Here is a 13,431-nt window from a genome sequence, read left to right as displayed (position 1 = left end):
CACTTGGTGATAAACGATAATATTCTAATTCTTTTATGTTGCTTATCTAACTAAATGAAAGAGAAATTGCTATAAATTACATACAATCAATTAGAATTAATTAATGTCGTGCTTATTTGAACAAACATTTTATTCGTGGCGAGTATTAATCGCCGAGTAATACTCGGGATATGGCGAATAAGTTCGAATAGTTGCTTCTAAACATATTTCTGATAAGATTATAATTCTAATATCTCTACTTCTGCAATATTCGTTACTGGGTACTAGGTTTATCTTGTTAGATAAAGATAAATATAACTCATTATAAAATAACGTTAAAGCAAAAGTGACTTATATCGGGTACAATGTTGTTACTATACAATAGTCAAATTTCTGTGACAAGTAATGTAGATAATTCATTTGTCTTTGTTTTTCATAATATTAACACTTAAACATCTGTGCATTTCTGATTGGTGATCACCTGTTTTAGCTTTTAATAAATTCGTCACAGCTAATTATTAATTTACCACAACATTGACAATTTTTTACCTATCGCTTATATTTTGACTCAAGTTAAATTAAGCGATCTTTATCGTTCCCGAAGTATATTTTTGGCATATTTTAAATATGGCTGAAAAATACAATACAAAATGTCCTGGCGTAAAACGCCTTATGCGAGAGGCCATTGAATTAGCTGAAGCTACCGAAGAATATTGTGCAAGACCTCTAGAAGACAATCTATTTGAGTGGCACTTTACAGTGCGTGGCCCTAGGGGAACCGATTTTGAAGATGGTATATATCATGGTAGGATATTATTGCCGAAAGAATATCCTATGCATCCTCCTCATATTATTCTATTAACACCAAATGGAAGGTTCGAAGTTAACAAAAAAATTTGCTTATCGATATCCGGCCATCACCCAGAGACATGGCAACCATCGTGGTCAATAAGGACAGCGTTATTGGCACTAATTGCTTTTATGCCTACACCAGCTGAAGGAACGATTGGATCCTTAGACTATTCTCCTGCAGAACGAAAGATCCTTGCAAAAAAATCAAGCAACTGGGTGTGCCCCCAATGTGGTCAAACCGCTGAATTGCTTTCTTCTACTGCCGCTAAACCTTTAACTGAAGAAGAGCAAACTGTTTTAAATCAAATAGCATTCAAAGGAGAAGAGGAGCAAGCGCAAAAACCCCTTGGAGAACCCATTTTTGAGCCTCAAAACATACAGTATACCCAACAGGTTTTGGAATCCTCAGATTCTGCAACAAGTTTCTTAGATCAGTTGACAGAAATCCTTGTAGCTTTATTGATTGGAGCAATAGGAATATTTATATATAGGCGCTGGAATGCTCTTGCTGATTCAGAATTGTAAATGAAACAAGTGTTTATTAAATAAAATATGTGTACATGATATCACATCATAAAATGCAATTAATTAAATAAATTGATTTTAAAGCATAAATAAATATGGGTCTTTTTAGGGAAAAATTATCATTAAAAAAAATTATTAACATTATTTTATTTTTTAATGGTGTGGTTTGTGAAGTAGAACCATTAAAAAAATTATCCAATTTTAATTGTTTGAAATCTGTGCCTTTTAAAAAGCTTCATCTATATCTAAGGCATATAATAAATATAAGTTAAACTTATTTTTTGTTTACAACACTTTTAAAAATTATAGATTTATTAACTGCTTCTAATTAATTATTAAATATTTTATTAAGAGGCAGTGATTTTTGTATTGGTGTTCCTAAGATAATATTTTTATTTACATACATTAACTGTTCAAAGCCATTCATCAATTTGTGGATCAGCAATTGGAAACATCTGAATATGCTTGATTTATTTAGCTTCATATCATGTGTAAATTAAAATGATGGCTACCTGTATATATTTTAGTATTTTATATGAATGTTGCATTACAAAAACTTTGTATAATTATTCAACTTTTAACTATAAAACAATGTCTTTTCGCTGTTCTAATTTTTATAGAATTTTTATTTAACAATTTTGTAACTGACTAAGTTATATCATCTTTATGTCATGTTTCTTTATTTTATGTAAAAATTAGATTCAAACATAACATGACTTCAGTTCATAGAGAATAAAGATTGGTAAAAAAAAAATGAAAGCTACATAGTTTCTAAAACTTATTTTGGCTTATAATTTTGTTTCATAAATTATCTAAATTTTATTTCTAGTCTTTTTGTAAAATATAAACATTCTATGTATTATTCATGGATAAGGATTAAAGCTAAGGAATACTTTTAATTGTAAATATTAATCTCATCCTTTTGTAATTTTTTTGCTTTCTAAATACAAACCAATTTGTAAAATATGTTATGATTGTGGATACATTCCAAAAACTTAGCTGTAATATATATATATACACTAGATTAAAATTGGTGACATTGCTACGAAATTAAATCAACTTTAATATCATGATTATTGTAGATTCTTGTATATTAAATAATATAAAATTTATTTGTTTAAAATTTGATGCACTAGTTATTATATATTGATAAAGTTTGTAAATTCACAAATTATTTTTATTTTTGTTGTAATATAGATTGATTTTTCATATCTTATGGCTATTAAATAAAACAAAACAAGTTAAGAGTGATATTTTATTGTAATCTAAATACAAATACTTGCACAAAGTATTCATCATAGTTTTTTATGCATACAGAAAGTTACTCAAGATTTGTGAGTTAAAAATTACCAACATATGTATCTGCTTAGGTTAAAGAAAGAATTGAGAAATTAAATTAAATCTGCTACATTCATTGGCATTTCATCGATTTGTGTTGAGTAGTACTGTTCAATATCTCTAAGAATCCTGATGTCATCTGATTTGACAAAGTTGATAGCAACACCCTTACGTCCAAAACGACCTGATCGACCAATTCTGTGTATGTATAACTCACGGTTGTTGGGCAAATCATAGTTTATAACTAGAGAGACTTGCTGTACATCTATTCCTCTTGCCCACACATCAGTTGTTATAAGAACCCGGCTGCAATAGAAATATGAATCTTATTACATTGAATTTAGTTCATGTAAGTTAAAAAAGGAAAAAATTATAACCATTATTTATATCAAAGAATCATAATATGTCATACTTAAGTTATAAATTATACATTAATATTAATTACCAAGAAATTAATCATTTAAATTGTTTTATTTAATAATATAATTAATGAAAATGGTATAGGCATTGTTTCCAAGAAAAGACACATTAGTTAAATATTAAACAATTTTAAAAATTACCTTTGACCAGATCTAAACTCTTTCATAATATTGTCTCTCTCCTTCTGTGGCATGTCTCCGTGCATTGAGCTTACTGTAAAATTAGCTTCTTGCATCTTCTGTGTTAACCAGTCCACCTTCCTCTTTGTGTTGCAGAAAATAACAGCCTGAGTTATTGTCAGGGTGTCGTACAGATCACAGAGAGTGTCAAACTTCCATTCTTCACGTTCCACAGCCACGAAAAATTGCTTAATGCCTTCCAGTGTCAACTCATCACTGTTATATAGAAATTTTAAATTAAAATCTGAAATACTTTATTAAGAGCATATAATTAAAATTAAAATACGAACCGTTTAACAAGAATCCTAATAGGATCAGTCATGAACTTAGAAGTCATTTCAAGTATTTCATGAGGGAGTGTAGCCGAGATCAGCACAACCTGAGTTGCTGGTGGTAAATAACGGTATACATCATAGATCTGTTCTTTAAATCCTTTGTTTAACATCTCATCTGCCTCATCAAGAACTAGCATCTTGATTGATCTTGTACGGAGTACACGCCTTCTTATCATATCTGTTTAAAATTGTAAAATATAATTAAGTGAAAAGTATTGGAATATTATCATATCAATAAGATTTTACAAATAAAACTATTTCTTAAATTTACTGAAATGTTTAGTTGTCTTTTGTAAGTGAAATAAGATTTAAAAGGAATGCCCATACAATATAGCAGGGTGGACTATGGTTAAACTTTATAATATATTAAATTTTTCAGATATCTAAATATATATATATATATATATGAAAAATGGTACTATTATGAGACAGTGTTGATAAAGAAAATAGGCTATTTCTTAATAGCTTTTTGTATTATCTTTCTTCAATTTAGGCTTGTGCTCTTATAAGTAGGCAATTAAAATTAGTGAAAATATATGTAAAATATTATTTTTTTCTGAAGTGGGACCAGAAAGAGCATTCCTATTTATCAGCAATACAAAATTAACTAAATGTACAAGAGTAAATGTTTCTTACCAAAAACTCTTCCAGGCGTTCCAGACACAACATGTTGTCCATAGTCCAGTTTCCTTATATCCTCACCAAGATTCGTTCCTCCAATACAAGCATGACACTGGACATTCATAAAATCACCCAAAGCTAGTATAACTTTCTGGATTTGTGTAGCTAATTCACGTGTGGGTGAAAGAACTAATACTTGTGTTTCACGAAGTGTGGTATCTAATGACTGTAGAATAGATATAGAGAATGTTGCTGTTTTTCCGGTACCTGACTGAGCTTGTGCTATCACGTCACGGCCTTTAACAATTGGCAAAATACTTCTTTGTTGTATAGCCGAAGGCTTTTCAAAACCTAAAACAACACATATTGTTTATGAAACAGAAATAACGTATAACCTACACACAATCAGCAAAGCTGCAGAAGTGAGGAATTGTTGTCTTACCGTAAGTATAGATTCCTCGTAATAATTCATCACGAAGATTCATGGAATCAAATGTCGGTATAACTTCAACATCTTCGCTAGTGTCGAATTCGACATTTGATAAATCCTCTGATATTATTTTGCGATTGTATGATACTTCCGACGTCGTCATATTGGTGTGTTCGTGTACCGACAAAACTTTCTAAACATTAACCAAAACCGTGTCAAGAAAATAAATTTTACACAAGCACGCAACTACATAGAATTAAGTGTAGTAACACTTTTAAAAGATGTATTTTTCAATACAGTCCTTTATTTAAATAGAGATTATTCTTTTTTATTAATTTCAGCAAAATAACTTTTTTAATTTCCAATAACACCCCTTGAGCGTGGATATCAGTGGATATGATGGAATAAATTTTAATATGGCGTCTAAGCGGTAGACTATAGAACCAATAAGGATGCCAAAGAGTAGGCTACCAAAAGTAGTTTATAATAATTTTCGTTTATTTAATTTTATGTTTTGTATATTATATAATAATATGGGATATATTCACGGATAATTTCTTAATTTAAATATTTACCAATCATATATTTTTGGAAAACTCATAAACTGTTTTGATTTTATTTTATAAATGTACAATGTCGATTATATTATCTTATTGTTAATTACTGAATCAAAATATATATGCGCTATACGTTAAACGTATGATATGTTTTTTATTACATTAAGACGATTAATTTAATTTAAAATTTTATGGATTTTTTCAAAATTAATTGTAAAAACTGAACGCATTTAACAACGCATTCTGATTTCAAGTTTATTTGTGGCCAAAATGAACGATTATATTTGGATTTTGAACGAATCAAAATGGATGCTGGGTGTGAATGAACTATGTACTGAAAAACGAACAGCTTTTTATCGAGTTGTGTCGTGGGCCCGATTATAATCGGGAATCCGGCATCACGGTTTTGTTTTGTAATATTTTAGGCAGTGGTGAACTCGTAAATGTGTCCTGAAAAACGGGATTGATCGAATTAGTGCCTGAATTCGGTGGATACCGTGTCGGTAATGTGTTTACGAGAGTGTCAGGCGAGCTTCCCGCAGGTGTCCCTAATAGGATGAGGACTCTGACGGAAATATTGAATGTCGATGCAAATCAGCGAGTGGTGTGTGTCGGGCTGCCGTAGATACTCGGTGCAAGATGGCGAGAATATACGGACTAAAGTGTTGCTCGTGTGCTGTATGAGCGGGCAGAAATGAAATGCATATACAGGAAGGAACAAACACAACTCTGACAACATGTACCAAAATGACAGAAGAAGTAGACAGAAGACATGGTGTGAATGGCAACAGCAGTAGTAAGGGTGTCAATGACGATCCTCCTGTGCACAGTTCAACTCCCGCTGCGTCGGGTGGAAGGCTTAAATTCTATAAAGGTCAGTCAAATTTAAATGTCAAGTCTATTTTGATAAAAAAAAATCAATTATAAATACTCCGCAATTTTCAATGATAGTTGATTTGAAACAGAATTATTACTATAAGATTCTTTTTTTAGTTCATATTTAATTAAATCCTTCATATGTTTAAACTTGAGTATGAGTATTTATCAGAGTAAGAAAAACTAGAAAGTTATTCATGCTCTGATAAACACATACAGCTACATTTGAGTGAGCAGTTGCCAATTGTGTGCGCAAACCTCTGTGTCATTGTTGTTTTGTAAGAAGCTGAAGGCACCCTTGCGGAAACACACTGCTTATAACCAAATTGGAATCTAACTTTATTACTTATAAAGTTTAGTAGACTTATAATGATGTTAGATGTTTCAATTAGCTAATTAAAACTAATTGATGCCAGGAGTTCTAAAATAAAGCAAAAAAGGAATAAAATACATTAAATAATAAGTGTCCAAAATGTTTTTTGTAGGAATATAATTGAAAATGTACCTGACCTTTACAGGAAAGGTAATCCCTAACTATAAAGATTACTTACATTACCAAAGAAAATAAAAGTGTTGTTTTTTTAAGCTTCGTTAGGAAATCATTAGATTGAGGTTTATATAGTATTAATAAATGAATATGAAGTATTTACTCATAATCCAAAATAAATTTATTACTATATCTGCGAGCATAAAACTATAGAGCATATAGAACAGTTATACAACAGCTGGTGTAAATGCTAACATGATTATATTATAATAGATAGACATGCTTGTATATTATATTAGTAAAATATATATATTTGAAATTTGGATACTTGAAGTTTAATTAACGCTCATCTATGTGTGCAAGTATATACAAAAATCAAGTCAAAGTTTTGTCTATAAAACCTACCAGCCTTATTATATAATGTAAGTAGTGATAGTATCTCAATAAACATGATCATATTTACCAACCAGCTCAGTTGACCCCCGACTAAGCACATTTTTGTTTTATAAACAAACATTTAGGGCAAGTGTCACTTACGAGATATGCAAATCATACATTCCATAGGTTAGTTACTACTCAAATAAGAGAAGTCATTCCTTTTGTTATTAATTTGTCGATAATGAATAATTTAATAACAAACCTTTTTATAGAATTTTATCAATTTTTTTTTTTTATATTTACTGTTTTTGGTAAAGGAAATATTTTGAATATATAGAATATATTTTTCATTCATTTGTGAACGCTAACACTTGAATGTCTGACCTTAGGATTTCACATAATTATTATGCTTAATTATTCACTTTATTATACAATGAAAGAATGAAAAGATTTTTTTTCAAAGAGACTTATATTTACTAGAGATTTATATTTACTATAGTAATAATGTTTTAAAAATAAAAACAATAAGTTTATGCTAAAGCTGACATATCTTTATTAGTAATTTCACAAAATATTTCCATACAAGTGTTTTTTTTTCATTATGTCATAAAGGAAATCTAATATTGTAATAATCAAAATCAAATCAAAGATAATTTTGTATCATAAGTTATAATCTAAGGCTGTTACACATACACACGCCTGTAAAACTAAGCAGTAGTGCATATGCTAGTTTAAATCATGAGTAATTAGCATTCTGTAGATACAGTTGCGAATTAACTGGCAGGCCCATTTGCTTACTTTCTTGCCCATTGCTTGCAACGTGTCTACACCAGCCAGTTCACTGGACTGCACAAGCAATTCCTACTATTTCTTGTTTTTGCAATGGCAATATCATAGCTCCACTAGCAGCAAAATGTGTGTTTAAATTAAGTAGAGAACAAAAAATTAAGAGAAGAAGAAGAATGATTTAGTCATCTACTGGCATGCCCATAGCTGTCGTGTAAGATTACACGTGCCTACGGTTCAACAGACACCCGCATCATATTGCATGCCAGTAAATTATATGTTGTGCAATTTAATTGCTTGCCAGATAACAGACAACCAGATAACAAGTAACTGGCACGTGCAAGTAGTTGGCAACTGTGCAAGAAACATGCATACGTATTTCCATCTTCATAGAGAATAACTTAGTTTACTATGTGAATGTAAAGGTTAATATTTTAGCAGTGCTTTAAATAAACTGAAATTAATGATATGAAAGTAATAATTCCCGTTATGAATATTCATATACCGACAAGAAACGAAATGGCGAACTCGATTCGACATTATCATTGTTTGTGTGGCTAGATATAGGCCGCACATCTCAAGGCCCTGGGTTCGGGTCGGGCTATAGACAATTATTGGGCTCTTCTGTTTCGAAATTCTCAGTAGCAGCTAGAAATTGACAACGTTTACGCTTCCGTACCTCAGAAAGCACGTAAATCAATTGGTCCGCCCGATACTTTTTTCGGTTGTGGTCGGTCTTGGATTATGAGATTGCACCTGTGTTTGTGCACACACTTGTGGTCTATATCTATAACATGTCCTGTGTAGTTACTTAAATCGGTCTTTATTTAAACTCACACAAATTGACATCATTCACATTCAAAATATTGTTTATTATACTTAAATCTGCACACGATATTAAAAAGGTGATGTGTCAACATCATGGTGCAACACTTTAACTGATCAATAGATAGGATTATAACTTATTACCTTTTCTACAAGATTATTTGTTAAAACAAATTACAATGTTTTATAGTTTTTTATAATATTGATGATAGTGCAGGTTTTATTTTTATTAATATTATTATGTTTGCAAAGCGTAAATGTACTTACAAATAAATAAAACTTATCATAGCCAACTATTATGTATTGTTAGCATATGTCCACTGCATCATATCTTAGGTAAATATAATAAGGTGCATTCGGATTCGGTTTCTATGTATTCTATTTGACACTTTGTTATTTGTATTGGTTTTGTGATTTTATCATTAAATAACTATAATGTTATTCCAAATTTGTTACAGTTTCTTGTAAATTAAACGTATGTTTCAAATAATTTAAATGAACAATGATATTATGAATAACAAAGATAGGAAAACCCATCTTTATATAATATAATTCGACTTTTACGATATAAGATTTAAGGGTTGTCTGAATTTGAATTTCTAATGAAAGCCATGGCTCGAGTCTGGCCAGGTAAGATAAATGCCTTCTGTAAAGTACAAAAGTTTAAGATACAATGCTTTGTTTTTTAGATGGAAAATTTATCCTGGAGTTGGTACGAGGAAGCGCGCGCGAGGGCGAGCGCGCGGGCTGGGTGTCCGTGCCGCGTAAGACGTTCTGGCCGCCCGCCGCCGCGCCGCCCACGCCGCCACACGCCGCGCCGCCCTGCGCCTCGCTCTCCCTCTCCGACGACAACTCCTCGCTGCACTCCTCGCCCTGCACCTCGCACCGCGACCACTGCTGGAAGCAGACCACGCCGCGCCGCAACCTATCCAAAGAGCTAACCATGTACTACTGCAGGCCGACCACCCTGCACAATGCGCACATACAGGCCGCCAGTCGACTCAAGCGGAGGAGGCCCTTCGACACGAACTATCACGACACGCTACCTAACGGAACCTTTCGCAAGACTCTCGCCAATGGACTTTCCGATAAAAAACGAAACGGCGAAGTCGGCTCGCCGGAGAGTAAAAATTGCAAAAGCGAAGATGTCGTCGATGCCCCGACTGATTCGAAAACGAAAATGGAGGAGGACAGGTGGACGGATTTCGACCGGGAGAAATACTATCATATGAAACTTAAAAAACCATATCAGTATCATAAGTTAAGAGTGTATAAAAAAACGAAATCCGCGATAAGGCGTAAAGAATTGACTCGCACAATCGACAGACTGCGGGAGAAGATCGCATCGCTTCCCGTCCTCGTGAACGCGAAGCTGGCGAGCTGTCGGCAGGAGCACATGATGGTCTCGCCCCGGAAGCGCATCCTGCGGGAGATGGAGCGCGTCAGTCTAGAGGATCAGGTGACGAAGCGGAGGGCGAAGACCGTCCCCGCCCTGAGCACGGCGTCGTATCCGCCGTCGCCGGGACCGAGCCACACGCCTCACAAGCCGCCCGCCGAAGCGTCGTCCCGCTCCCACAACGGCACCGCGCCCCGGAAGGAGACCACCGTGTCGAAGAACGTCAGCAGCTACAGCATACACTCGCTGCTCAGCATGCCCGACGAGAGCCCGACGCGTCGGTCGCCCGAGGCGAAGCGCTCGCCGCACTCCTACCCGCCCTCGCTGAAGACCGAGTCGCCGTCGAGCGTCAACTCGCCGGACCTCAGCCCCAGCCCGGACAACTACCGGTACCGGTACTCGGCGCTGACGCTGGGCTCCCCGGGGCGCGGCGCGGCGCGCGACTCGCCCACGCCGCCGCAGCCCGGCGCGGCGCCCGCCTTCCGCTCGTACGCGGCGCCCACGTCGCCGTACGGGCCGCGCGCCTGGCCCGCGCCGCCGGCCGCGCCCTACCGGCGCGACGAGTGGGCGGGCGCGGGCGCGCAGTACGTGTTCGGGTACGGCTACGTGCCGCACGTGTACCGCGCGCCCGCGCCGGCGCCCGCGCCGCTGTGGATGCACTACGCGCTGGCGCCGGGCGCGCCGCCGGGCCCCTGGGCGCCGCTCGCGCACCCGCTGCTGTCCGACCACATCCCAAAGGACGAGCCCACTTCGGGTACGCACGTAGTAGAAAACATTCGAGTGGGCTTTCGCCGTAGACGAGTACGGAGATGTTTATTGTCCGTTGTGTGTTTCAGATTTGCCACTGAACCTGTCGAAGCACTGAGGACGTCGTCGCAGCTCGAGCCGCCAGGCAGCTCTCGGACGCGACGCACCACGAGTGGCGCGGTAGAGCCTCGCCACGCGGCAGACGTTCAATACTTCGCTACCATACGAATGCGATGTTGACACTATACAAAGTTATTCAAAGACTCTTAGATTAATTGAAGCATAAAATAAAGTATAATATCGTTTAAATATATGTCGTCGGACGGGTGTCTGCAAACATTCCAACGTCGCGTTGACCAATTGGCGCTGTCGAGTCCAAAAATCGCATCCCACCTACACTCCGGCGCGCGGGGCTTCGCCCCTCGGTTAGAGTTTATAAACTATCTCCTCTGTGAGAACGAACAATATTTTTATATATCGTGATTTTCCGGCAGATCTGAATGTCTGGAAATTTATTTACAAAGTTATATGTATAATATACTGAAACGACTTTATTTTAGCATAAAGTGTATGTATGTATGTATGCAGAGTCATGTGTGTATTTTCATACGAATTATTTGAACTGCGAGTAAATATTTTAATATTGGCTATTATTTAAGAATAAGATGCTAAGATCTAAACGAAACAAAGATACAGTTATCGATTGTTAACGATCAGTGCCTTGTAATAAAGAAGATATTATTGGAAATATTTATGAATGAAAAGTATTACCTGAATGAATTTCCTGAACTTTTGATAAATATATAAATACAGTTTTTCTATCGTAATTGTATCCATTTTTGATATAATATTTACAAATTAGGTACAAACATTTCGGTCCATACTCATTAAAATCCATAAAGAATGACTACGTTCGATCTCATTATTTAATTTAGAAAATAAACGAGGTAAAGACTACAGTTTTTGGGATCAAATTTGGATGTGTGTCTATGTAACATGTATATTAAAAGACATTGTATATAACTTGTGAATGGTGTATTATTGATGAAAGCTGGGCGTAGATTCTATGAGCATTAACCGCTTATGATTTACATCGGTAAGAGTTTATTACCTTCAAATAATAATTAATTATGGTAATTGTACAGTATTTTTGTATTGAGTATTTTATGGCGATTATGACGACTATCTGTGTCTGTCGTGTTATAGTTTTATGTAGAGCCGACGCGCAATGTTACGGCGACCCTCGTCGCGGGAGCCCGGGGGTCGCGCGACGGAGAAGGCTTTGAGATTAAAATATAGAAGTAGTTTTCTGCAATTTTAGTATGGGGTTATGTATTATAAGGACAGTTAAGCGACGGTACGGGACTGACTCTGATGTAATTTTATCATTAATGGAATTGTATAAAATAGTCGTGTAATCGGAGGCCTACTGTAACAACCATTGTCCGCCAACAAAGTTGACTTAGTGTAAATGTAGATGTAACAGAACCTGCTCAATTAAACTCTGAGTAAACTTAGGGAACAACTTATTAATTATCGATGTTGTAACTGGGATGAAACTGACTTGTATAATTTTTTTTACTGAATTTCTTTGTGTCGCCTGTTTATATTTATGTCGATGAAAATAATGACACGACTTGCATACTTTCTATAAGGTTAAATCTATATTAGATTTCATAAAAATGATATCACTATAAGCCTAATATATTGAATGAGGTATATAGAATAACTTGTAAATTATATGTTAATATATACTAAAATAGAACACTGCAATATGGCCTCCGTTTGAAATGATTGTAATTGTGACTATTAGTTTGTATGATGAAATCTAAATAGATTTAATCTTTGTATTACTTTCAAGTTTTACTGAAATTAACTGATTTGTATTATTTACATATTATATGAAAATGTTAAAAAAAAAACTATATAAAGTACACACATGTGCCATTAAATATTACTCTTACTGTGTAGGGTTTATATAAATTAGAGACTCAGTTTCCTCCCGCACACGATGTTGTTTAGCTACTGTTATTGCAAAGTAAAATATTTTTCTATGCAAACATGTATTTGTAATGTATGTGATAGCGCTTTTCGAATAAAGTAGAACGTGACGATGCAGGTGTCTTAAAATCAACTTAAAACATATTTATCACGCGGAATAATAGCTATTATCCATTTATTTTAAGATGTAGTTATGTACTCGAATAAATATAACTTTTTAAAATATGTTGTTTTATTTATTTTATAATTTTAATGTCAACAGAACCTGTAATATTTTTTACGTAAACTGTCGTAAAAGTGTTATAAGGAGATTGATAATCTCAAAAGAAATGTAAGAGGATGTATTTATTGAATTATGTTACGTGTATTCCATTTTTGAGCCTTAAGCAGGCAAAGAAAGGCTTGTATGAATTATTTACACAGGGTTATTGGTAATTCGACGTATTCCCGTTGAGAGGTAATAGGGGTGACTATTTGCGATAATTTTAACCCCCATATGCAAAAGTGAACCCTTTTTTGAGTTATCACGTTTTTTACATTTTTTCAAAATAAGTCAAAATTGCAACTTCAAAAAATTAAAAAAAAAAGCATCAATTAAAATCTATATTATATAAATTGATGCTCTCGTAATTAAAAAAAAAATATATAGCGTTTTTCTATTGGAACATTGAATAAAGAGAGCCGAGATGGCCCAGTGGT

At 34.8% G+C, this 13,431-nt stretch overlaps 3 protein-coding genes across 4 annotated transcripts; 2 read left to right on the top strand and 1 right to left on the bottom strand.

Annotated features, from left to right (window-relative positions):
- Window positions 1-346: 346 nt before the first annotated feature.
- Window positions 347-2,475, top strand: LOC125070839 (ubiquitin-conjugating enzyme E2 J1-like). Its single transcript, XM_047680826.1, has one exon. The coding sequence runs from the start codon at window positions 607-609 to the stop codon at window positions 1,354-1,356; it is 750 nt and encodes a 249-aa protein (XP_047536782.1). The 5' UTR covers window positions 347-606; the 3' UTR covers window positions 1,357-2,475.
- Window positions 2,476-2,597: 122 nt separating this feature from the next.
- On the bottom strand, window positions 2,598-5,087 carry LOC125070987 (eukaryotic initiation factor 4A-III). The gene is made up of 5 exons (XM_047681030.1): window positions 4,692-5,087; window positions 4,265-4,600; window positions 3,584-3,806; window positions 3,255-3,509; window positions 2,598-3,000 (listed from the first exon to the last, which is right to left on the bottom strand). Exons 1-5 carry the CDS (start codon window positions 4,840-4,842, stop codon window positions 2,748-2,750), a joined length of 1,218 nt encoding a protein of 405 aa, XP_047536986.1. The 5' UTR covers window positions 4,843-5,087; the 3' UTR covers window positions 2,598-2,747.
- A 423-nt stretch (window positions 5,088-5,510) lies between these two features.
- On the top strand, window positions 5,511-12,948 carry LOC125070909 (protein hairless). Of its 2 annotated transcripts, XM_047680924.1 has the most exons (4): window positions 5,511-6,110; window positions 9,278-10,466; window positions 10,684-10,738; window positions 10,821-12,948. In XM_047680924.1, exons 1-4 carry the CDS (start codon window positions 5,936-5,938, stop codon window positions 10,830-10,832), a joined length of 1,431 nt encoding a protein of 476 aa, XP_047536880.1. In that variant the 5' UTR covers window positions 5,511-5,935; the 3' UTR covers window positions 10,833-12,948. The 2 variants fall into 2 exon arrangements, with proteins under 2 accessions (XP_047536880.1, XP_047536879.1); XM_047680923.1 differs by having other exon boundaries at window positions 9,278-10,738.
- The last annotated feature ends 483 nt before the right edge of the window (window positions 12,949-13,431 follow it).

Source organism: Vanessa atalanta, chromosome 18 (assembly GCF_905147765.1).
Source record: "Vanessa atalanta chromosome 18, ilVanAtal1.2, whole genome shotgun sequence".
In the NCBI taxonomy this organism is placed as follows: domain Eukaryota; kingdom Metazoa; phylum Arthropoda; class Insecta; order Lepidoptera; family Nymphalidae; genus Vanessa; species Vanessa atalanta.
This window is presented reverse-complemented; position numbering and strand designations above follow the sequence as displayed.